The sequence below is a fragment of the Doryrhamphus excisus genome, linkage group LG17 (genome assembly GCF_037039965.1).
Source record: "Doryrhamphus excisus strain RoL-2023G ecotype Guam linkage group LG17, RoL_Dexc_Guam_v1.1, whole genome shotgun sequence".
Taxonomy (NCBI): domain Eukaryota; kingdom Metazoa; phylum Chordata; class Actinopteri; order Syngnathiformes; family Syngnathidae; genus Doryrhamphus; species Doryrhamphus excisus.
In genome coordinates this window covers 15,128,909-15,154,757 of record NC_136373.1, presented here as the reverse complement: position 1 = coordinate 15,154,757, position 25,849 = coordinate 15,128,909, and the positions used below count along the sequence as shown (strand labels likewise).

Sequence of the window (25,849 nt, the reverse complement as noted above, 5' to 3'; positions counted from 1 at the left end):
GCGGTAGAAAATGAATGAAGTGGATCCAGTAATATCTATATCACGTGTGGAAGGTTTTCCCGTGTTTATTTCCAGTTCTATGGCTGTCATAGAGCTTGTCAACTTGTCATCTTCTATCATAAACCTGTCATATATCTCTCCCTATACTACCAAAATTTATACTACCATAATTTCCAATTTTGTTGTACATTTTGTATAATGACAATAAAGGCCATTCTATTCCAAAATAAGAAAGTGGGGTTTGGCAGTATTCAGGAAGTCCTCGGGAGCACTTGGGAGTGGGTCTAATCACAGTGGAGGCGGTGGAATAAATTAAAATAGACTGTTTTGGAAATCCAAGAAAATCTAGCCGGTACAGATTCTGGAAGATCTACAAATCTTTTTGTGCAGGTTATTGTGTGTAGCTGCTCTATAGGAGCCAACAACTCAATACAAAGGGCCGGAATTTAGCACAATAGGTCCCCTTTAGAAAAAATAGAAAAAATTAGAAAAATAAAAATCAAGATATTTGAGAACAGTGGAATGTTTTATCAGATATTTTGGTGTGGAAAACCGGAACCAAAGTACTGAAAAAGTGTAGGGTATAGCAGAAGCAAAAGCATTGAAGATAGGTTTTTTTTATTGATTTTTTTTTCCAGTTTTTAATAAATGCGTTGTTTTTTTTTTTTTTTTTTTTTGAAAACCTGATGCGGCCCGGCTTCACCCAGAACCTAGCTTCCGGTGGCCCCCAGGTAAATTGAGTTTGAGACCCCTGTTCTAATGAAAGGCGCCATGATGATAATGACGCACAAACCGTGTATCAAAAATGCAGATTGACTACCCCTCTGTTGTTTTCACTCACCCTCCGTCGACACGAGGATCCGTTCCCTAAATCCTAAAGTATTCACAGTGGCACCATGTAGATTAAAACAATGGCCCGCTCAGCGGCAGATGGCACAAGTCATCAGATTGTTTTCACACGCTTTCCGCAAAGCCACCAGAAGTCTCCCCATCAGAGGTGATTGATGGCTGCAATCGCAAAGACTCCGTTATCGCCTCACTCCCCCGTCTCCCCTTGCGTTGTTAAGTGTCGTTGGAAATTTGTTCCCTTCACTCGTCGAGCATGTCCAATTAAACTTTTGAGTGGAACGCAGAAGAACACGCTGATGAGAGCCGGGGCGGCTGAGATGGAGCTTCATGTGTCCTTGAGGAAGTCATATCCTTTCTCCTCAACACAACGGTCCACGCTCTGCAGCGCTGTGAAGCAGCCGTCTGCCAGTTCAGGGTCTGCCAGTTGAACCTTGCCTCAGCTTAGCCTGGCCCACGGCGGCCGGTTTGTGTTCTGTAAATTCCCAGGTAAAGACAAAGCCGCGTGGTTTATTTAACACGCTTACAGGCGTGGGGGACTGAACAGATGGAGCGCCACAATCCATGATGAAGATGCCTTTTCGTGGAGGTGGCTGATGACTCCTCTGCCTCATCTGTTTGACAACCTTTTGACTCCATTTTTTTTCCATCAACAAAATCAGCTTCAGATATCTGATTCTGCTTTCTGTACCCCCCCACCCCCCCCGTCAGGCGTGTTTGTACCTTTCATGAGCCTCTGCACTTTGGGTGTAATAGTTGGCATATATCGTTTGCATAATTGGCGATTTTAATGGATGCTGTGAGCAAACAACATGGAAAGCTTCTCATTGTGCCCCTCGGGAAAGGGTGGGCAAACTGCGGCCCGTCTTAACGTGTCTTAATCCGGCCCCCCCAGACATTTCCAGATAATTTTTTTAAGGAATCTGGAAGCCTTGCAACAAGACTTGCAGTGCTATTGTGGCACATTTAAGTTTCCAAAAGCTAGCTTGTACAGACAATACCCATGCAAAAAATATTCCCACCGCAAGGCATGCTGGGTATCTTGTTTTACTCTTTCTCACAATATTTTGCTGCGTTGGTCGCATTTTTGCCACATTGCTTAATATATTAATGAGGTTGTCAGAGAAGTAAGCAAGGAGGATGTTGCAGCTAGACTACCAAGCATGCCTTGCGGGCATTTGGAAATAATAAGTTTGAGTTACTATTGTGGCACATTTGCGTTTCCAAAATAGTCAGATGCGATCTCTAGCTTGTACAGACAATACTCATGCCAAAAAAACACCCATATATTCCCACCGCAAGGCATGCTGGGTAGCTTGTGGTACGGTTTCTCCCAATATTGTGCCGCGTTGGTTGCATTTTTGCCAGATTGCAAAATACGTTGATGAGGTTGTCAGAGACGTAAGCAAGGAGGATGTTGCAGCTGGACTACCAAGCATGCCTTGCGGGCATTTGGAAATAATAATTTTGAGTTACTATTGTGGCACATTTGCGTTTCCAAAATAGTCAGATGCGATCTCTAGCTTGTACAGACAATACTCATGCCAAAAAAACACCCATATATTCCCACCGCAAGGCATGCTGGGTAGCTTGTGGTACGGTTTCTCCCAATATTTTGCCGCGTTGGTCGCATTTTTGCCAGATTGCAAAATACGTTGATGAGGTTGTCAGAGACGTAAGCAAGGAGGATGTTGCAGCTGGACTACCAAGCATGCCTTGCGGGCATTTGGAAATAATAATTTTGAGTTACTATTGTGGCACATTTGCGTTTCCAAAATAGTCAGATGCGATCTCTAGCTTGTGCAGACAATACTCATGCCAAAAAAACACCCATATATTCCCACCGCAAGGCATGCTGGGTATCTTGTGGTAGTCTTTCTCACAATATTTTGCTGTGTTGGTCGCATTTTTGCCAAATTGCAAAATATATTGATGAGGTTGTCAGAGAAGTAAGCAAGGAGGATGTTGCGGCCGGACTACCAAGCATGCCTTGCGGGCATTTGGAATTAATAGTTTTGTGTTTGCCACTCAGTTGTTGATTTACGTGATGCGTTAACTTGCTGTGGATGTGTTGTGTTTTTGTTTTGTTGCACCATAAGCAAGTATGTCGTTCTGTTTGACGACCCCTAAGCTAAAAAACTAAATCTACAGGGGTCTGAATACCCGCTAAATATACTTTGCCAAGTTGGCATCACCGAAAGGTCTCTGGCAGACCAGAGCCCTGTACTGCAAAAAGTGGGTCAACATACTCAGGCCATTTTTTCCCACCCCCCCAAACAGATTCACACAAGTCCAGTTCTCAGCTTTGTGATTGTATGTGTTCACATAAAAGGGGGCGCATTTGACGCCATGTTATTCTACTTCTGCCCATAAATGCAGTGATTCAGGCCGGTGTATTTTACATAAGAGGCGCAAGTAATTATTATGGAGCGTTATGAGGAGTTAAAAAACATCATCACTGCCAAAAGCAACGCTGCCGCCGCCAGTAGAACGAGGGAGGACAGCTGGCAGAAAATTGCTAACCATGTAATGGTAATGGTTTACTTTACTTTTGAACAGGCATACAAGTTACACTGGAATAAATCACATCGTATAAAAAGGAGTAGGAACGAATAAGGGAAGCTTATTTAATCCTACACCCTCCCTGTTTCACAACAATTTGTTCACTTCCTGTATTCTTTTTTCAATTTTAAATACAAAGGACAATGATAAGGCAGTACAATAATGTGGTACAGGTTTATAATCCCTGGAAGAAGATTCAATTAAATTAGAAAACAGCCTTGATAAATAATGATAAATATATCATAACGAGGGTGGGATTGAACTCAGGTCTCCTAGCTGTGAGGCCCCCGTGCTAACCACTCAACACCGTGCAGCTGTTGTCAGTCCATTCATTCATTTTCTACCGCTTATCCTCACGAGGGTCGCGAGGGGTGCTGGAGCTTATCCCGGTTGTCTTCGGGCGATAGGTGGGGGTACACCCTGGACTGGTGGCCAGCCAATCACAGGGCACATATAGACAAACAACCATTCACACTCACATTCATACCTATGGACAATGTGGAGTCGACAATTAACCTAGCATGTTTTTGGAATGTGGTAGAAAACCGGAGTACCCGGAGAATACCCACGCATGCACGGGGAGAACATGCAAACTTCACACAGAGATGGCCAAGGGTGGAATTGAACTCGGGTCTCCTAGGTGTGAGGCCTACGTGCTAACCACTCAACCACCGTGCAGCCCAGAAATTTTCAGTGGCATCTAAAAGAACTTTTAACATTGTTTCTTGTATAAAACTGAAAGCGGATTCATTAAGAACGGCCGAGACACACACACAAACAAACAATAGCTCTTACTTGGCAGAGGCTAATGTGGTAATTAAGTCTTGCTCTGCTAGAGATGGGTCACTTTGCTTGCTTGGCGCTGCTGAGGTTCCCTGCTCTCCATAACTGCCGAGGGCATGCCTTTGGGTGCAGATCCCCAACTCTGACACCTTGCTCTGTGTGCTTCCATAGCATCCTATTTGTGCATGTGTATGCCTACATACAGTGGTTCTCAACTGGTGGGCCGAGACACGAAAGTGAGTCGCTGATATGTTTACAGTTGATGGGAAAAAATGCACCTCACATTCTTGTCTGCGCTATTAGCTTGCTATGCCGCTGCGAGTGGCATCGAGGGACATGGCAATGGAGACTTAGCGTGCCGTCCGTCTGAAGCACAGTTGCAGATATCTGCTGGAGAATAGAGAGCATCAAAAACGTACCTTTTGAAATATAATATGCATGAAAAATTGAAAAATTCCGTCCATTTTGTTTACCATTTGGAAATGAAGGGTCTGGTGGGGTCTGCAGCCAAACCAGTTGAGAACCACCGCCTTTGTAGCTTCTTAAAAATACAATATTTAAATTACATTTTTCCCATAAAGCGAACCCATGATGGTCATTTTTCAGCCCTTTGTATTGAATTGTGGACTTCTATAGAGCACCTACACACAATAACCAGCATACAAAGCTGTATAGTTCTTCCAGAATCTGCACCTATTCAGCTGAAATACAATATTTAAATTAAATTTTTCCCATAAAGGGAACCCATGATGGTCATTTTTCAGCCCTTTGTATTGAATTGTGGACTTCTATAGAGCACCTACACACAATAACCAGCATACAAAGCTTTATAGTTCTTCCAGAATCTGCACCTATTCAGCTGAAAAACAATATTTAAATTAAATTTTTCCTATAAAGGGAACCTATGATGTTCATTTTTCAGCATTTTGTATTGAATTGTGGACTTCTATAGAGCAGCTACACACAATAACCAGCATACAAAGCTTTATAATTCTTCCAGAATCTGCACCTATTCAGCTGAAATACAATATTTAAATTAAAATTTTCCCATAAAGGGGACCTATGATGCTCATTTTTCAGCATTTTGTATTGAATTGTGGACTTCTATAGAGCAGCTACACACAATAACCAGCATACAAAGCTTTATAGGTCTTCCAGAATCTGCACCTATTCAGCTGAAATACAATATTTAAATTAAATTTTTCCCATAAAGGGAAAATATGATGTTCATTTTTCAGCATTTTGTATTGAATTGTGGACTTCTATAGAGCAGCTACACACAATAACCAGCATACAAAGCTTTATAGTTCTTCCAGAATCTGCACCTATTCAGTTGTATTTATTTGGATTTCATGGTTCTGCAAAAAATGGGCTGTTTCAATGTATTCCCCCACGGCCCGCCTCATAGAAACACTTCCGCTTTGTACCGCTATTTTTATCAAAGTTGATAATAAACAGGGATTTGTCATTTTATCTGGAACATTCTACAACATTCAAACTATATTTATAGGTCAGAAGAGTGGAAAAAAGCATAAAAGGTCTCTTTTAAGGGGGCAGATTTCATGGCTCTAAAAAGGGCCGACATGTTTTTCCAGCTTTTCTGGCCTCCTATTGGTCAGTCTGGTGTGAGGTGAAATGTGTGAAATCTCTTGCAGCAAATGTAACCGGTGTCTCCTCTTCTATTTTTGGCTTCTTTGGTCATAGCCTTTGTGTGGCTCCTGGCTTTTTCATTTTGATGAAATAATGTCAGCCTTCCAAATATTAACCTTGCTGCACCTTTGTGTGTCGTTGCTAGGCAACCCCATGCTCGTGTTTCATAATCAGAGCCTCGATACGAGCCCTTGTGATTTTTGTTCTGCCATGACACAGAATGGTGGGACGAAGTAGCCCATTTAACACAAAGATCCCACAAAGTAGCTACAACAGAGCCATAACAGGGAAATCAAACCTTGGAAGCTGTAACAGAGGCCAGGGGGTGCCTGTGTACAAGGGAAGTCTCACATTTGCTATAGCATATCTTACACCTATTCAGCCTGTTCTCTATTCTTTTATTATTTTTATTATTTATTTATTTTGGTACGTGACAAAAAAATAAAATAAAAATAATATAAAATATAATAAAATATAAATAAATATATATATAATATGATATTAAAAAATAATAAAAAACAACAAATTAAATTTATATGAGGAAGGCAGGAAGTGAACAAATGTAACAGTTACTGATTGTAAAAATACCAGATGGAAGGGTAGGATTTAATAAGCTTTGCTTCTTCCTACTCCTTTTGGACATGTGGAACTGTGAACTGATTATGTGATGCATTCAATTGCAATCTGATGCATGTTCAAATGAAATAAAACCATTACCATTACCATAGTGTCTGTTTTGATCGAGTAGTTTGCGACTTATACTCCAGTGCGACTTATGTATGTTTTTTTTTCTACCTAATTATGCATTTTTGGCCTTGTGCGACTTAGATATATACTCCGGAGCGACTTATAGTTCAGAAAATACGGTACCGTAAAACGGGGTTATAAGGGACAGCGGGGTAATAAGGGACCATTTTTTAACGATTTGTTCAAGAATATAACATAACATAATCTTCTTTGAAAAAAAACAACACAAAGCAGCTTCCTGTTTCACATGAAAAGGCAGAATTATATTTAAAACATTTTCCCGAAAATTGTCCCTTATTACCTCGCTGTCCTTTATAACCCCGTTTTACGGTACTTCAATTATCACATTATATAAATTAGGGAAAATTAGATGCTTTTTATATTTAGTTTATATTTGAATGGAAAAAAAATCATTGTTGACCACAAATTAGCAAATTGGCATCGCCGTGGATGGCATCCACTACTCTGATGGCTCGGCTGTTTGGGGTGATCTTTGTAAAAAAGGCTTTTTAGTAGACTGGTATAGTAGATACCAGCCGAGGGTGTTTGCGTCTAAATGTGTGCCTAACATTCTGTGTGAGTAAAACGTTAGACAGGTAGACAGATATAAGACAAGACATATGGTCCGGAAAAGTACACCAAGACATGCATCGGTTGTTTTTTGCAGTCTGGGACTCTCTCTGTTGAGACTGATGATGAAACGATAAGCAGATGACTTCCCTGTTCCACTCCCTGATTTCAATATAAAAAGAAAGTTAGCTCTGTTTACTGTGTATTGTCAAAAGTTGTATTGGCAGCTTCGCATTACAAACCAAATGGTCTCTGGCTTGGCAAAAAAAAAAAAGGGGGTGCAGGGTGACATTTCCAACACAAATACATGATCGTGTGTGTTTAGCCCGCTTGTCCGTTTCCCTTGTTAGCACAGCCGGCGAGTCGGGGCAAGAGACCCATGTTCCGGTGCCAGTCCGATTTTAAGCTGTGCTTGTCTGCAGGAACGTGACCTCTACAGCCAGATGGAGGCAGCGTCACACATTATCACATACAAATATCACATAGAGATGCCGGGCATAAAAAAAAAATGGAGCTTTTCTGTTTGCCTGCGAAGTTGCTAGTCTGATTTCTATTTATTTATTTGTCCCGCTTCTACTTTTTTCAGATGCAACGGCCCAGCAAAAAGGGAGACTGACACCATGGACACGTTTGTGGACTCAGCTTGGTATTACTTTAGATACGTCGACCCACATAACACAATAAGGTATGAACGGCAGCCTTCTATGACTCTAATTCATTGATCAACTTATATTATCATTTATTAGTGGTGTGTGTATTTACAGTATATGATTTAAAATATGTGTGGGGCTTATTGATGAGAGGAGGTGGAGAATTCTGGAGCTCAATGTATCCATCCATCCATTTTTTATTTTCTATTTTCCGGGGTATGCTGGAGCCTATCCCAGCTGACTTCAGTTGAGAGGTGGGGACTCGTTAGGGCACATATATATGTAACATTATTAGAGCCCTCTAGACATGAAATAGCACCCCTATAGTCACCTTTACACTTACTATATTACCCGATATAGTAGATATTCGTTCATTCATTATGCTCACGAGGGTCACGGGGGTGCTGGAGCCTATCCCAGCTGTCTTCGGGCGAGAGGCGGGGTACACCCTGGACTGGTGGCCAGCCAATCACAGGGCACATATAGACACAAACAACCATTCACACTCACATTCATACCTACGGACAATTTAGAGTCGCCAATTAACCTAGCATGTTTTTGGAATGTGGGATGAAAACCCACGCACGCACGGGAGAACGTTTTCTCCAGGTACTCCAGTTTCAGCCACATTCCAAAAACTTACCTTAGGGTTCATTGGAGACAACAAATTGTCCATAGGTGTGAATGGTTGTCTATATATGTGTGTATATGTGCCCTGCCAATTGGCTCGCAGCTAGGCCGAAGTCAGCTGGGATAGGTTCCAGCATTCCCCCCATGACCCTAATAATAAAACAAAATAAAAGAAAATAAATAAAAGAAGGAATGACTTTTCTAGCAAAGGTTGATCCAAAATCGGAGAACGTCAAAGTCAAGCTAGCAGGAGGGTTTAGTTGTGCCTAAAAAAATCAATATCATTCATTCATTCATTTTTTAGTGCTTGTACTCACGAGGGCTATATTTGGGCGGGGTATACACCCTGGACTGGTGGCCAGCCAATCACAGGGCACATATAGACAAACAACCATTCACACTCACATTCATACCTATGGACAATTTGGAGTCGCTAATTAACCTAGCATGTTTTTTGGAATGTGGGAGGAAACCGGAGTACATGCAAACTCCATACAGAGATTGCCCGAGAGTGGAATTGAACTCAGGTCTCCTAGCTGTGAGGCCTGCATGCTAACCACTCATCCACCGTGCAGCCGTATTATACTGCAGTTAAATAATAACAACAGCTCTCAGTATGATGCGGGTGCAGTTGTACACTACTGCAAACTACACCCACAATAATAAACATATTGTTCAATCAATGCCTTGCAGATGGTGTCAATCAAACTGAGCATTGCCGAATTTATGATATGACTTTTTTTTTTTTTTTTTTATTACATCCCATTGGTTTATATATGCACATGGAAATGTACTCAAGCACATGATTATGTCAAATACCACCCACTCTCCCACTTTGCTATTTCAAGCATGTATATTATGGCCTCGACGCCACTGCTTCTCAAATAGCGGGGTGGGGCCCCCCTCCAGGGGGGGGGCGGGGGGTCTTTATTCATGCTTGAATGATGCTGGTGCCAGCAACTCATACAGTGGTTCGTATAAATAAATAAATATTATTTTGTCAATAGTATTGAAATTTTGTCGTGGGTGGGTGAGTGGGGGGGGGGGTGCACACACAGGCACATTTGTCTGCAAAGTGGGCTTCTCTGCCCATAGAGATTACATTATGGAGGCATGGCTGTCACCTGCTCGGGATGCTGGTGATACCCAAAGCTTAACAAAAAGAGAAGTATTTTTGCCATCTTCTTGACCAAGCTGTAAAGCTGCTTTTAGAAGTAGGTGGGTTGGGGGGGGGGGGGGGGAACTTCCTGCTCCCATCAGTTTTCTTAGCAGAGCAGATTATGGCACAACAGAAAAAGCAATTACACTATTTGTGCATTTCAGTCGGCCTGCTGAGTCTTATGTGTACGGAAGTGATGAAAAGTAGGATGCCTGGTGTGCTGAGGAAGCGAGAGGAGGAAATAGAATGTGTGTGTGTGTGTGTGATGTATTAGAGGAGTGCTGGCCTGATGCCAGCTCACAGGCCAAATTATTTTCAGCCTTGCCAGTTCATAACTTTATCCCAAGGTTCAATTATCACCAGACACCAGTCGCACAGAGATGTGGGGGAGGGTAATTACCACATGCGTGACGTGACACATATATTGTAGATAGCAGCCATGTGCTGACTGACCATCATCATCCCTGCGATGCCAACCACATGATGCCCCGACTCGGCTCATCATCTCATATGTTCCTCTCCATCAGCACTTCCCTGCTAATAAGATGGGTGGAGAATCTCATAGATAAGAAGCATGTGTCCATACGTTCAATCAAAACACAACAATTGCCACAAATATCTTCTGAGGAACTACAATATTTTTATTTATTTATTAAAAGGAGCCAGTTTGTTTGGAAGAAGATTAAAAAATGGTATAATGATGATTAGTTAGCTCAGGGGTCGGCAACCCTTCCTATCAAAAAAGCCATTTTACCTCCTTGCTCACTAAATGAAAATAGAGTGGAGCTGCAAAACATAATTCAAAAACAATATCTTATTAACTTTCAAAAGATTTTTGGGGTATCAAAGTAGGAGAAAAAGCGGAGTTGATCGAGTACTCTTGCTAGTATCTGATCTTGCTAATATAGAAGATAAATGTACATAAATACTATCTGTGTAAATTAAATGTAAACTTTGTTGACATATGTTGACAAACAAATTGGCATTGCGAAGGGAGCCACAACAAAGAGGCTGAAGAGCCACATGCGGATCTGGAGCCGTGGGTTGCTGACCCCTAAGTTATAGTAGACTAGTTAGTACTAGGAGTCATTTTTTCCTATGAAATTCAGCTAAATACCACCATAACTAGAAAAATGTCCCTCCAGCGTGTCCTAGGTCTTCCCTGTGGCCTTCCCCCTTCTGGGCATGCCCAGAGCCCCTCACCAGGGAAGCGTTCGGGAGGCATCCAGACTAGATTCCCGACCCCCATTAAGTGGCTCCTCTCTATATGAAGGAGCAGAGGCCGTACTCCCGGATGTTTAAGGTTCTCACCCTATTCCTTAGGGCAGGGGTCGGCAACCTTTACTATCCAAAGAGCCATTTTACCTCCTTGCTCACTAAAGAAAAATAGAGTGGAGCCGCAAAACATAATTCAAAAACAATATCTTATTAACTTTCAAAAGGTTTTTGGGGTATCAAAGTAGGAGAAAAAGCGGAGTTGATCGAGTACTCTTGCTAGTATCGGATCTTGCTAATATAGAAGATAAATGTACATAAATACTATCTGTGTAAATTAAATGTAAACTTTGTTGACATATGTTGACAAACAAATTGGCATTGCGAAGGGAGCCACAACAAAGAGGCTGAAGAGCCACATGCGGATCTGGAGCCGTGGGTTGCTGACCCCTAAGTTTATAGTAGACTAGTTAGTACTAGGAGTCATTTTTTCCTATGAAATTCAGCTAAATACCACCATAACTAGGAAAAGGGTCCCTCCAGCGTGTCCTAGGTCTTCCCTTTGGCCTTCTCCTTTCTGGGCATGCCCAGAACCCCTCACCAGGGAAGCGTCCGGGAGGCATCCAGACTAGATTCCCGACCCCCCTCAAGTGGCTCCTCTCTATATGAAGGAGCAGAGGCCGTACTCCCGGATGTTTAAGGTTCTCACCCTATTCCTTAGGGCAGGGGTCGGCAACCTTTACTATCCAAAGAGCCATTTTACCTCCTTGCTCACTAAAGAAAAATAGAGTGGAGCCGCAAAACATAATTCAAAAACAATATCTTATTAACTTTCAAAAGGTTTTTGGGGTATCAAAGTAGGAGAAAAAGCGGAGTTGATCGAGTACTCTTGCTAGTATCGGATCTTGCGAATATAGAAGATAAATGTATATAAATACTATCTGTGTAAATTAAATGTAAACTTTGTTGACATATGTTGACAAACAAATTGGCATTGCGAAGGGAGCCACAACAAAAAGGCTGAAGAACCACATGCGGCTCTGGAGCCGTATGTTGCTGACCCCTAAGATATATTAGACTAGTTAGTTCTAGGAGTAATTTTTCCTATGAAATTCAGCTAAATACCACCATAACTAGGAAAATGTCCCTCCAGTGTGTCCTAGGTCTTCCCTGTGGCCTTCTCCTTTCTGGGCATGCCCGGAACCCCTCACCAGGGAGGCGTCCGGGAGGCATCCAGAGTAGATTCCCGGGTCGGGCCCTCAAGTGGCTCCTCTCAATATGAAGGAGCAGAGGCCATACTCCCGGATCCCTTAGGGCAGGGGTCGGCAACCTTTACTAACAAAAGAGCTATTTTACCCCCTATAAAATATAATTAAAAAACAATACTCATTTCATACTGAGTGTAGAGCGCCATTTTTGTAGTTTTTCCACTTCCCCAAGCTCAATCTTGTGTTCTTTCAGGCCTTTCGAGCGTCACCTAGCAGATGAGTGGCTACCCGTGGACGTCTACATTGGAGGTAAAGAGCACGCCGTCATGCATTTGTACTACGCTCGCTTCCTCTGTCACTTCTGCAAGGACCAAGGGCTTGTGGCTCACAGGTACACCGCATTGTTCAATGCCAGCTGTGTGAGTTTACTTACACACAATTGAAATTTAATTCTTGATTTTTTTTTTTTCCCCTAGGGAGCCCTTTCGGAAGTTACTTGTGCAGGGTCTGATCAAAGGTCAGACTTTCCGACGATCAGACAGTGGCCAGTACTTAAAAAGAGAGGAGGTTGACTTCACAGGTACATTTCGACCCAATCAGAAGCTTCCCTAAGGGTGACTTTGTCGGAAATATAGCTATAAATACAAGGACTAAGGATTATTGTTGTATTATTTTTTTTTTTACTGAAGCAGCACTGCAAATCTGAGGGCGTTTTCTTTCAATTATCTTCAAATGGCAAAGATTTTCACCTTCTCTCTGTAACTCGGTCCAAGGATAAAAACAGATAATCGTTCCGTACACGTCTCTGGATGCTAAGCAATGATCCTCGCACTAGAACTGCTCTTGTATAGTTGATGAATGAACACGGTTATCTATTCACACTAATGCTATCATACATTATTATTATTATTATTATTGAACATGACCTTTAATATTAATATCACCTGTTCAGACACAGTCTCAAGTTCTTGTTTTTTAATGCACAAGATTAGACACATGCAATCCAGAAAATAATGTAATGTAATGTAAATATTACACTTAGGGGGAAAAAGTGTGCTAATAAATTGACAATAAAAGCACAAATACTGCGGATTTCAGAAAACAACAGATGGAATGATACAGCACTCTACAAGAAGCAATGAAGTTGCCAATTAACCTAGCATGTTTTTGGAATGTGGGAGGAAACCGGAGTACCCGGAGAAAACCCACACATGCACGGGGAGAACATGCAAACTCCACACAGAGATGGCCGAGGGTGGAATTGAAATTAATTTCCATTTCAGGTTCTATGGTTATCATCACACTTTTCCTGTTAGTCATCACTGGTGCCCCCCCAAAAAATACCTTTATATGCTCAAGTTTAATTTTTCTTTGACTTTTGAGTCGGCACAGCACGGTGGTCGAGTGGTTAGCGCGCAGACCTCACAGCTAGGAGACCAGGGTTCAATTCCACCCTTGGCCATCTCTGTGTGGAGTTTGCATGTTCTCCCAGTGCATGCGTGGGTTTTCTCCGGGTACTCCGGTTTCCTCCCACATTCCAAAAACATGCTAGGTTAATTAGCGACTCCAAATTGTCCATAGGTATGAATGTGAGTGTGAATGGTTGTTTGTCTATATGTGCCCTGTGATTGGCTGGCCACCAGTCCAGGGTGTACCCCGCCTCTCGCCCGAAGACAGCTGGGATAGGCTCCAGCATCCTCACGACCCTCGTGAGGAAATAGCGGTAGAAAATGAATGATCTGCATTTGTTTTGGTCTGCTGGCCCCTTGGACTCCTGCCTTGTTCTCCTGGTCTGCACACCTGTTGCACATCAGCCATTAGGCCTAGGTAAAAAAAAAAATGCAGCTGAACTCCAAATTGAAAATTTTCGGAGTGTTTTGACTCAAGAAATGTCAACTTTTTAATATAGTAAGCATTATTTGGCAGTAACTATTTGGCAGTTTATTTTGGAATAAACTTTATGACCTGATATAATCCATTTCTGTGCTCAAAACCACTTCAAGGACATGTGGATCTTGTCTGGGGGCGTCTATGATATGAGGACCAGCATTATAATGCTTCAGCTTTAGTCTCATGTTGGCATATCTCAGCATCATCTCAGCATTTGCAGAACAGTCATTTGAAAAAAAAGGCCACCACTGTGGACTGACCTTTTACTTCTGTCTTTGTTAGGAAAAGAGCCAGTGGCGTTGGGAGGAGGTCAGGTGGAGGTGATATGGGAGAAGATGAGCAAGTCTAAACACAACGGTCTGGACCCCCAAGAAGTGGTACAGCAGTACGGCGTGGACACAGTTCGACTCTACATCCTCTATGCCGCACCGCCTGAACAGGACATCCTCTGGAATCTTAAAAGTGAGATAGTGTCGTCTTTACAATCGGAATCTTACTGGTCTTATCTTATGGTGGTTCTAATTGTATGCGGAAATGGACTCCACTCCAGAGGATGCTCTTCCTGGGGTCTTGCGCTGGCAGTCCAGACTGTGGCAGCTTGTGACAAAGCTACGAGAAGCTCGTCAGCTCTGTGATGTTCCATGTCCCTCCTTGCTGACGAAGAAGGAGCTGGAGGAGTCCAAAAAGATCTGGCGGAACAAAAACTATGCTATCGAAGAGGTAGGGACATAGCTGTTACAGTTTCCACCAGCAGGGGTCGGTAGATGGCCTGTTTTCAAAGTCTCTTCCTTCTCTTGCATGTTTTTTTTAAAATCTAGATCAGGGGTCTCAAACTCAATTTACTTGGGGGCCACTGGAGCTCGGGTCTGGGTGAGACTGGGCCGCATTAGGTTTTCAAAAAATGTTTTTTTTTATTAATAATTAATTAATTTATTATTTATTGATAATTTATTAAAAAGAAAAAAATTAAAAAACTTTGCTTTGGTTCCAATTTTCTACAAGAAAAGCTCTGATAAAACATTCCACTGTTCTCAAATATCTTACTTTTTATTTGTCTACACAAAATAAGATGAAAAATAAAGAAATCAAGAATAAAGAAAATCAATCCATCAGTAATAAATAAATATTATAATAATAATAAAATGGCAAATAATAAAAACTTAAGAAACCACATATAGCTGGTGAGTAGACAAATTATTTTTTTCAGATTAAAATGAACAAAGCATTATTAGAACCCTGTAGACATGACAAAACAAGACTATAGTCACATTTATACTGTTTTTATTTACATATTGCGCAACTGCAGGGTCTTGTGACACATGCTAACTCGCAAACTAGAGAGCTAGCGACCTAAACAGTAGCCTCCAAGTTATTTCCTTTAAACTTAAAAAGCCAAAAACTTACCACTTCCACATGGATAGGGAGGATAACTATTAACAGTTATTTAACCTTTAACATGAACATTAATCAAAGGTAATCATTTTTTTTTTGGGTACATGATACCATACAGCATCCATATCAAACTTGCGCGGGCCGCACTAACATTAAACTTTCATATCAAGGCGGGGGCCTCAAAGTAGTGTCCAGCGGGCCACATTTGGCCCGCGGGCCGTGTGTTTAAGACCACCGATCTAGATGAATCTTTCACCTTTATCTACTTGGACTTGAAGTCCGTCATGAGATGAGTTACCATGCTAACATGCTACGGCAAGATTAATACGCCAGTCATCACAATGCACGGCAACCCGATCGTCCGTTCTAACCCGAACACCCCCCAGAGTAAAGGAAGACTGATGGCAATTGATTTAAAAACCCACTCTGTCTCTCCCACACTTTTTATAAATAGATGTCCAAAGCTGCCAGGTTGGATTTTCTCCCTCCACCCTTCAAGGCCAGAGCTTTTATAGGACATCAGGCCTGTTAGCCTTAAGCTCTCAAAGTCAAGGCTGTGCTTTGATTCAGTCCTCGGTGATCAGCCGCTTCCACCCTAAGACCCTTCCCCCAATGGGCTTTCTCCTCCCGGAGGGCTAAGCTGGGAGTTGTTGACATACTCCGAACAGTGTGCATCCTCTGGGCATGTCGCTGTCTTCTCTTCCCAGGCAACCAACACTCAGCCAAGTAAATAACTGATGATGGGATTAATTCCAAATAGAAATATGCTTTTTTTCAGGTCACGTCTCACTTCACGGAAGACTTCCTGTTCAATGCAGCCATTTCTCGTCTCATGGGCCTTACCAATACATTGAGCGTGAGCGAACACAGTAACATCTTCAGGTTTCAAATCAGCAACCCCACTCATTACATTTTATGTGTGTTACCCAGTGTGCATCAGTCAGCGTGATGCAGCACAGTGCGGAGTTTGAGGATGCTCTGGCCACGCTGGTTCTGATGACGGCTCCCATGGCACCCCACTTGGCCTCTGAACTTTGGGCAGGTGAGTGATATGAAAAATGATCCCTCTACCGGTGAGATTGCTTGCTGGTGTAGTTGGTTCCACTTTTACATGCTTGAGTTTCCCACAAGTACTACATTTTCTTCCCACAGGGGAATTGGAGACTAAATTGTCCATAAGTGTAAACAGGATAAAACAAAAGAATGAGTACTTTTTTTTCAATCTTAATTTGTAAAAACTAAATGATATATTACTGTATATTATATATTAATTCTTTCATTTTCTACCGCTTTTTCCTCACGAGGGTCGCGGGCGTGCTGGAGCCTATCCCAGCTGTCTTTGGGCGAGAGGCGGGGTACACCCTGGACTGGTGGCCAGCCAATCACAGGGCACATATAGACAATCAACCATTCACACTCACATTCACACTAAACTCATCACACAGCAGCTTAAGACTCAAAACATTAATTCTTTCATTTTCTGCCGCTTTTCCTCACAAGGGTCGCGGGGGTTGCTGGAGCCTATCCCAGCTGTCTTTGGGCGAGAGGCGGGGTACACCCTGGACTGGTGGCCAGCCAATCACAGGGCACATATAGACAAACAACCACTCACATTCACACTAAACTCATCACACAGCAGCTTAAGACTCAAAACATTCATTCATTCATTTTCTGCCGCTTTTCCTCACGAGGGTCGCGGGGGGGGGGTGCACAAACTGGGTCTAACAAGGACATAAAATCGATACACAACTGTGCAAGAAGACAAAATATCCGAGAGTGTGTAGACGCCTCACAGGTCGTCACCTGGAAGCTGCACTAAATAGTAGTCGTCAAACACCAGTATCGGTATCAACAGTGAAGCGGTGACTTCAGGATGCTGGACTTCATGGCAGGATCGCCAAGAAAAAGCCGAAAAAATCCCAAACGTTTGAGCGGTAGTGTATACGGAGTCCACAAGTGTGACATATGAAAAAAAATACATTATTATTAATTTAATTTTCACATTTTAATATGCTACAAAGTATGAATTTCCGAATGTCTGTAACTATATTTTCAATTTGGAGTCATTCCCATACCTTTTTAACAGGAAGTGTTAATTAAGACTGCCCAAGTGTGATTTAACCAGCTTTCTAAAACACTCCATCCAGTTAGCTGTCATACAGTTTTTGGTCCGGCTAACGAAAGCCACGCTGTGATCTCTTGGCTCAGGGGTAGAAAACAAACAGCAGGAAGGAAGACGGAGCCTCATTTTTTTTGGGGGGGGGGGCCTCACGTGTGGAGCCCATCAACATCCCTTCATTGTCGACAGCACACGTACACAATTTCTGCACACAGCTTTAAAGAACATATACTGGTCACCGCCGCCATCATTAATGGTGATGATGGCTGGTGATAAAGTTAGCGGCACAAACCAGAACTATAAATAGATATTGTAAGTGTAATAATAATAATGTAACATAGTATGCATATCTGAAATAAATTAAGAAATAAAAATAACTTTTTCTACGCACTCGGGAGTTTGAGGGAGAGGGGGTGTGCCTGGAGGCGGGCCATGGGTGGAATACATTAAAACAGACCGTTATTGTAATCACGAAATACAGCTGAATAGGTGCAGATTCCGGAAGCACTAGAACACTTTCTGTTCTGGTTATTGTGTGTAGCTGCTCTATAGGAGTCTACAACTCTAATACAAAGGGCTGAAAAATTAACATAATAGGTCCCCTTTAACCAGTTTCACACATTATTATTGCCATGTTATGTCAACAAAAACATCACCTTAATAATTTTTGTTAATTGCACAAAATTGTTTGGACATAAAAATAAACAAAAGTGCTTTAGTTGGTGGTACAGTAGGAAAGCTGGTGTCACCATTATGTTTACCAACATGTTTGATACCAAACTGCGCCATACACAAAACCAGGGGGAAAAAAGTGGCTTTATTTTTTTTCGACAAACCAACATATGAGAATTGTGTAAATTATGTTTGGGACTGCTAGCAAATGCTGAGAAAAATATCTGTGTTCTTCGATTTCTGATCAACATTTTCAATAAAAGTTCTAATAATTAAATTAGATTCATCTCTAGAACCCACCCAATTTCTGGTAAGTCTTCAATCTGCATTGTTTATGAATAGGTTGTGCAATGTTAGCTGATTATGAATGTGAATTATGATTGTGTATGCCATTTTCATCTTTATTCTCCTGACTTTCCTCCTGATACGCAGGTCTTTGCAAGGTGAACAACCCCATCAGCAGCACTCTCCAGCGGGGCGGAGACGTCCTGTCACAGTCCTGGCCCACTGCGGATCCCGAGTACCTGGAGACCCCTGACTTTGTAGAGATTTCCGTACTGGTAGGCTCACACACACATGAACACACACCCTCAGACAACCCATAAACGTCACTTTCGATCTTGTTTACAAAAGACAAAACGGATAATTGCCTAACTAAAAGCCGTCTCGTAATTGTTTTCATGCTGGAGATTAAGGCGGGTCTTTCTTTGTTAACATTCGTGATTGAACATTTGTTCTTTAATCCAGACGCTTTTCAACTCTTAAAGTCATACTCCATGAATACATCCGTGCTCTGTAATTTTGAAGAGAGCCTATGATTAGTTAGTAGTGTGCATGTCTGAGAGCGTGTGTGCAATTTATGCGTCTGCAAGTCGAGTCGTGCTTGAAACTAAAACAGTCCAGTGGCTCAATAATTAAAAGTCTAGCATACGACTAATGATTTATGCCTGATTTACATACAGCATGGCGTTCAATGTCTCTTGTATGTCTTTCAAATTGAGTGTTTTTGTTTGCGTTTTGATTGCTTTCATAGGCATTTCCTGCACATTTCTCCACTGTGGCACTGATTAAGTGTTATCTCATCAAATAATAAGAAAATAAGTGTGGCTTAGCTGACACACACTTTACACTTTAAACTGCTCATTCATCTGTTTTCATTTTTCTTGTGACATGATGGGATTATAGCAAACATGATCATTTGATACTTTGCTCCTGAGCACAGTCTGCTCAAGTTTGCCTCATTCAAAAGTAATTTCCCTGTAGGATGGCAATGTAAAGTGATCATTTGTTCCAGAATCAAACTTAAAACATTGTAATAACTCTTTAATACAACTACAATAAAGTAAAATTACTCACCCTTTGACGATGCCCAATTGACACATACATTCATTCATTGGTCGAGGGTCGAGGGGGGTGCTGGAGCCTATCCCAACTGTCTTCGGTCGAGAGGCGGGGTACACCCTGGACTGGTGGCCAGCCAATCACAGGGCACATATAGACAAACAACCATTCACACTCACATTCATACCTATGGACAATTTGGAGGCGTCAATTAACCTAGCATGTTTTTGGAATGTGGGAGGAAACCATTGTAAACCCACGCATGCACGGGGAGAACATGCAAACTCCACACAGAAATGGCCGAGGTTGGAATTGAACTCCGGTCTCCTAGCTGTGAGGCCTGTGCGCTAACCACTTCCCACCGTGCAGCCCTATTATCAAAAACATTTTTTTAAACAAATATAACACCATGAATTATGGTAATGGTTTTATTTAATTTGAACATGCATCAGATTACAATTGAATGCATCCCATAATCAGTTCACAGTTCCACATGTCCAAAAGGAGTAGGAAGAAGCAAAGCTTATTAAATCCTACCCCTCCATCTGGTACTTTTACAATCAGTAACTGTTACATTTGTTCACTTCCTGCTTTCCTAATATAGTTTGATTTAATTTAATTTAATTTAATTTAATTTAATTTAATTTAATTTAATTTAATTTAATTTAATTTAATTTAATTTAATTTAATTTAATTTAATTTAATTTAATTTAATTTAATTTAATTTTTACATAAATTACATAACGGGTACCATAGTAAGTGTCAATATAGTGATATATATAGCACATCATGACTGGTTCAAGACTCTTCATCCTTGTATTTTGCAATTATTGACAATTATTGACAATTTTCACACTTGCAAATGAACTGTGTGCGCACATAGCGATTGTTTGAACAGCAACTTTTATTCTGTGTTTGTTTAGAAACTGTAAATTGCACCACTTTTACACCATGACTTTGGATAACTCAAGAGACAAGACAGAAATGATGTAAATATGTGTACGCTCGCGGTGGTTTGACAGCTGTTTGTGTTTTACTTGAAAAAAATACGCCTTGACGTATTTTTATTGCTTGTGTGTGTGTGTGTGTGTTTGCCTCCCCGTGTGTGCTCGTCTGTGCAGTAAATATATTTGAGCTCACAGGGCTGGCTGATGATGAGTTGACTCACAGGGGCTCTCTGTTGTGGGCTTCCTTATCCGTTCTCCTCTAATCACGTTTGTCCCGTGGGGGACACCGTGCCGGAGTGGCCTCACACACACACACATGCACATGCCACTGCTTCTAACCGCTTCCAAAGACGCCATCACACACACACAGGAAGTCTTGACGTTCCCCTTCATTGTGTACACTTGCTTCTAAACCTATAACCCTAAGCACACTTCCCATAACTACCACTAACGACAGCTTCTGTGGCTCCACCGCATGTGTGGAAAGGGAAAAGTTTATTTTTATGCCAAAGCGTAAGCATTTTCGCTATAGTTTGAACCCTAACATTTTGATTTGTCTTTGGATTGCCCCCTTCCCAGATTAACAACAAAGCCTGCGGGAGGGTGACGGTGCCTTTGCAGGTGTCTAAAGACTCCGAGAAGGTGGAGAAGCTGGTCATGGAGAGCCCACTCGGACAGAAAGTCCTCAGAGAGGCGAGCGTCAAGAGAGTCATCCTCTCGCCACGGACTGCCCTCATTAATTTCCTTCTTGGGGAGTGACCTTTGACCTTTCAGCACTACTTGGGTGACGGTTTGCTAGTGTGGCTGTTGTATATCTACAGCTGTAGTATCAATATGCCAACATCCGATATCCATACTTGACGAATTTGACTGTTTAAGTTAATGCGAGTCTTGCGTAAGGCTCAAATCATGGCTCCGAAGATATAAGCGATTAGGTCTATGAACTGAGACAAAGAGACTGTATGAATGACAGAAGGGCTCACTCTGTTCATGCCGTTTTTCTATGCAAAAGATGCACCAAAACAATGCACAGAGTGAACTCTCTCCCTGTCTGTTTGGAGGCAAGGAAAACCAGACATGCATGTACATGGCAATTCATTGAAGCCGGCAAAATTTGTAAAAAAAAAAAAAAAATTATGTGGGGACAGCACAGTGGTTGAGTGGTTAGCACGCAGACCTCACAGCTAGGAGACCGGGGTTCAACTACAACAAAAAAGTCAAACAAAAAGTATCAAACAATCATGCTTCTTGACCATATCAAGGTTTTTTTATGGGTACCAGTGATGACTATAACAGGAAATGTGTGATGATAACCATAGAACCAGAAATGGAAATTACTGTGACAGAGCACCAACAATTTTAAGAGAACAGATGTAACTTTTTTTGTCATAATTACAATAAAATGTTAATAAAATAGTGCTGCACGGCGGACGAGTGGTTAGCGCGCAGACCCGAGTTCAATTCCACACTCGGCCATCTCTGTGTGGAGTTTTTTGTTTTCTCCCTGTGCATGCGTGGGTTTTCTCCAGGTACTCCGGTTTCCTCCCACATTCCAAAAAAACATGCTAGGTGAATTAGCGACTCCAAATTGTCCATAGGTATGAATGTGAGTGTGAATGGTTGTTTGTCTATATGTGCCCTGTGATTGGCTGCATGGCCACCAGTCCAGGGTATACCCCTGCCTTTTGCCCGAAGACAGCTGGGATAGGCTCCAGCACCCCCTCGACCCTCAGTAGAAAATGAATGAATGAACGAAAAATTGTGTGATTAATTAATCAATTTATTATCATCCCAGGCCTACTGCCATGACACAGTTTGTCACGTTTAAATCTCGAGAGATCTTGTGACACCCCTAGTAATAACGTAATAATCGTGTTTTACTTAACAAGCAAACAAGTCAACATCATGTATCATGAGTAAGGTAAATGTATCATTAGTAAGTATTATGCTAATTTTAATGTAAGTGATAACTAAAAGGCCCCTGAAGTTACATTTTCCGTTAAAGTGAGTTTTTATTTGATGAATGGGTGGGTATCTTTTAACTGGAAGTGATAGAAGAAGGTAGCAAAAGACCGTAGGACATTGTGTTCCATATGGAAATATGTTCCGACTAAATAAAGGCAGTGCAGTTGTTTACATCAGGTATTTTTTTTTTTTTTTCAAAGTGTGAGGTGGGTCTCCCCCTGGGATTTTAGAGGCGATACAACAGCTTGAGTAAAGTAAAGAACGACATTTTTCCTAACTTAAGTTATGTTTAAAGGCAAGACGAATTGATTTGGAGTTTCTACAGCGAGAAAGTAAACAGTCTGGAGGGAGAAGAAAACTCTCGCAAAATATGCTCCAGAGTACCTCAACGGTCTTGTATTCTCTGGAGGAGAGGCTCGCTATGACACACTTGGAACATTCCTGCGATGTAGACGTTACCGGGATGGAAATTATGTCCTTAAGTGTCTTTTAACACGTGGTTGTTTGAAAAATATAACACAATAACAAATTTGCACTGCCCCTTTAAGGGCCCTTAAAACTTCTGCTTGCTGGTTTGTATAAATTGCACCGTCCAGAATGTGGTGGGGGGGCTGTGATTGACCCCCTTTTTTGAGGTAATATTAGACATTTAACATTGTACACTATGGGTTGGACTCTGTGTAAAAAGTGTGTATATGTGTGTGAGCGACAGGACAAAAAGCTCAGACTTGCTTGAGAGGAAGTCATCAAGTCTCATGATGCTGACTACACAATACCCTCCAGAAGTACCGGAACCTTGACGACAAATCAGAACTTGGAGGATGGGACCTTTTGTCATATTTTTCAGGTGAGCAAAAAAAAGCATTGGATCATGTGACTGACAGGTGTGTTTTGTTGCTCAGGTGTTTCCTATTACGTTCTTACTGGGTCAATAAATAGCACTGAGTGTCTCCACTCATTTTCAGATAGGTTAGGATAGGTTTTGTCCGTGTGGACTGCATCTAGAGGCGAGAACAACATGAAAAGCGGAGAGCTGTCTTTGGGTGAAAAACAAGCAATTTGAGAGAAGACAGAAAATCAATCGGAACCATTCGGTAAACATTGGTCATAGCCGCTCCAACCATTTGGAATGTCCTGAAGAAGAAATAAAGTAGTGGTGTACTAAGTAACATGTCAAACAGGCAGAGCAGGGAACACATCAGCAGTTCATGACAGAAACATTGTGAGAGCGGTAAAGAAGGACTCCACAACTGAGGGCCGCATACAGACAAGTCAATGAATAGGCTACTAGGGGCCACTTGGATGTGTTGTATTTCATAAAAGGGCTAACAATACACATATTTACATTTACTTATTAATTATGAGTATCAAAAGTCTATTTGTTTTCCCATTTTTTCTGCATTTTTTTTACTTTTATGGTTTAATTTTATATTAACCACTTAATAATAATCAATATTAAACAAGTCGCAAGATGCAAATAATGATAAAAGATGATAAACGAATGACTACGACACAAATTTAGAGTAGTTACTGACGAACCGCAGCACATAAAATCAGAGTAGTCAATGAAGAACTAATAAAGAACTAATAACTAAGGCACAGATTTAGAGTAGTTACTGAGGGACTAAGGCACATACATTTAGAGTAGTTATTGAGGAACTAATGACTAAGGCACATATTTGGAGTTGCTACTGAGGAACTAAGGTACATAAATTAGAGTAGTTACTGAGGAACTAATGACTAAGGCACCTATTTAGAGTAATTGCTGAGAAACTGGGGTACATAGATTTTGAGTAGTTACCGAGGAACCAATGACGAAGGCACAGATTTATAGTGGTTACTGAAGAACTAAGGCACATACATTTAGAGTAGTTATTGAGGAACTAATGACTAAGGCACATATATGGAGTAGTTACTTAGGAACTAAGGTGCATACATTAGAGTAGTTACAGAGGAACTAATGACTAAGGCACCTATTTATAGTAGTTGCTGAGAAACTGAGGTACATAGATTTAGAGTAGTTACCAAGGAACTAATGACTAAGGCACAAATTTAGAGTAGTTACTGAGGAACTAAGGCACATATATTTAGAGTAGTTATTGAGGAACTAATCGCTAAGGCACAGATTTAGAGTAGTTACTGAGGAACTAAGGCACATACATTTAGAGTAGTTGTTGAGGAACTAATGACAAAGGCACCGATTTATACTAGTTGGAACTAAGGTACATAAATTAGAGTAGTTACAGAGGAACTAATGAGGAACCCATGACTAAGGTACCTATTTAGAGTAGCTGAGAAACTGAGGTACATAGATTTAGAGTAGTTACCGAGGAACTAATGACAAAGGCACCGATTTATACTAGTTACTGAGGAACTAAGGTACATAAATTAGAGTAGTTACAGAGGAACTAATGAGGAACCCATGACTAAGGCACCTATTTAGAGTAGCTGAGAAACTGAGGTACATAGATTTAGAGTAGTGACCGAGTAACTCATGACTGAAGCACAGATTTAGTGTAGTTACTGAGGAACTAAGGCACATACATTTAGAGTAGTTATTGAGGAACTAATGACTAAAGCACATATTTGGAGTAATTACTTAGGAACTAAGGTGCATACATTAGAGTAGTTACAGAGGAACTAGTGACTAAGGCACAAATTTGTAGTTACTGAGGAACTCATGTGGAACTCGTGACTGAGGCACCTACAGTGAAGAAAATAAGTATTTGAACACCCTGCTATTTTGCTATTTCTCCCACTTAGAAATCATGGAGGGGTCTGAAATTTTCATCGTAGGTGCATGTCCACTGTGAGAGAGATAAACTAAAAAGAAAAATCCAGAAATCACAATGCATGATTTTTTAACAATTTATTTGTGTGATACAGCTGCTAATAAGTATTTGAACACCTGAGAAAATGAATGTTAATATTTGGTACAGTAGCCTTTGTTTGCTATTACAGAGGTCAAACGTTTCCTGTAGTTTTTCACCAGGTTTGCACACACTGCAGGAGGGATCTTGGCCCACTCCTCCACACAGATCTTCTCTAGATCAGTCAGGTTTCTGGGCTGTCGCTGAGAAACACGGAGTTTGAGCTCCCTCCAAAGATTTTCGATTGGGTTCAGGTCTGGAGACTGGCTGGGCCATGCTAGAACCTTGATATGCTTCTTACGGAGCCACTCCTTGGTTTTCCTGGCTGTGTGCTTCGGGTCGTTGTCGTGTTGGAAGACCCAGCCACGACCCATCTTCAATGCTCTGACAGAGGGAAGGAGGTTGTTCCCCAAAATCTCACAATACACGGCCCCAGTCATCCTCTCTTTAATGCAGTGCACTCGTCCTGTCCCATGTGCAGAAAAACACCCCCAAAGCATGATGCTACCACCCCCATGCTTCACAGTAGGGATGGTGTTCTTCGGATTGTACTCTTCATTCTTCTTCCTCCAAACACGCTTATTGGAATTATGACCAAAAAGTTCTATTTTGGTCTCATCTGACCATAAAACT

The 25,849-nt window shown here is 41.5% G+C and overlaps 1 protein-coding gene across 1 annotated transcript in view; it reads left to right on the top strand.

Annotated features, from left to right (window-relative positions):
* Positions 1 to 23,175, top strand: part of lars2 (leucyl-tRNA synthetase 2, mitochondrial) — a 48,803-nt gene extending 25,628 nt beyond the window's left edge. Inside the window, exons 13-21 of the mRNA XM_058084547.2 lie at positions 7,745 to 7,843; positions 12,274 to 12,411; positions 12,497 to 12,600; positions 14,193 to 14,372; positions 14,461 to 14,630; positions 16,081 to 16,158; positions 16,233 to 16,344; positions 18,526 to 18,653; positions 20,961 to 23,175. Of these exons, the coding sequence (XP_057940530.2) occupies positions 7,745 to 7,843; positions 12,274 to 12,411; positions 12,497 to 12,600; positions 14,193 to 14,372; positions 14,461 to 14,630; positions 16,081 to 16,158; positions 16,233 to 16,344; positions 18,526 to 18,653; positions 20,961 to 21,140 (1,189 nt within the window). The 3' untranslated portion in view covers positions 21,141 to 23,175. The remainder of the gene's footprint in view (positions 1 to 7,744; positions 7,844 to 12,273; positions 12,412 to 12,496; positions 12,601 to 14,192; positions 14,373 to 14,460; positions 14,631 to 16,080; positions 16,159 to 16,232; positions 16,345 to 18,525; positions 18,654 to 20,960) is intronic.
* The last annotated feature ends 2,674 nt before the right edge of the window (positions 23,176 to 25,849 follow it).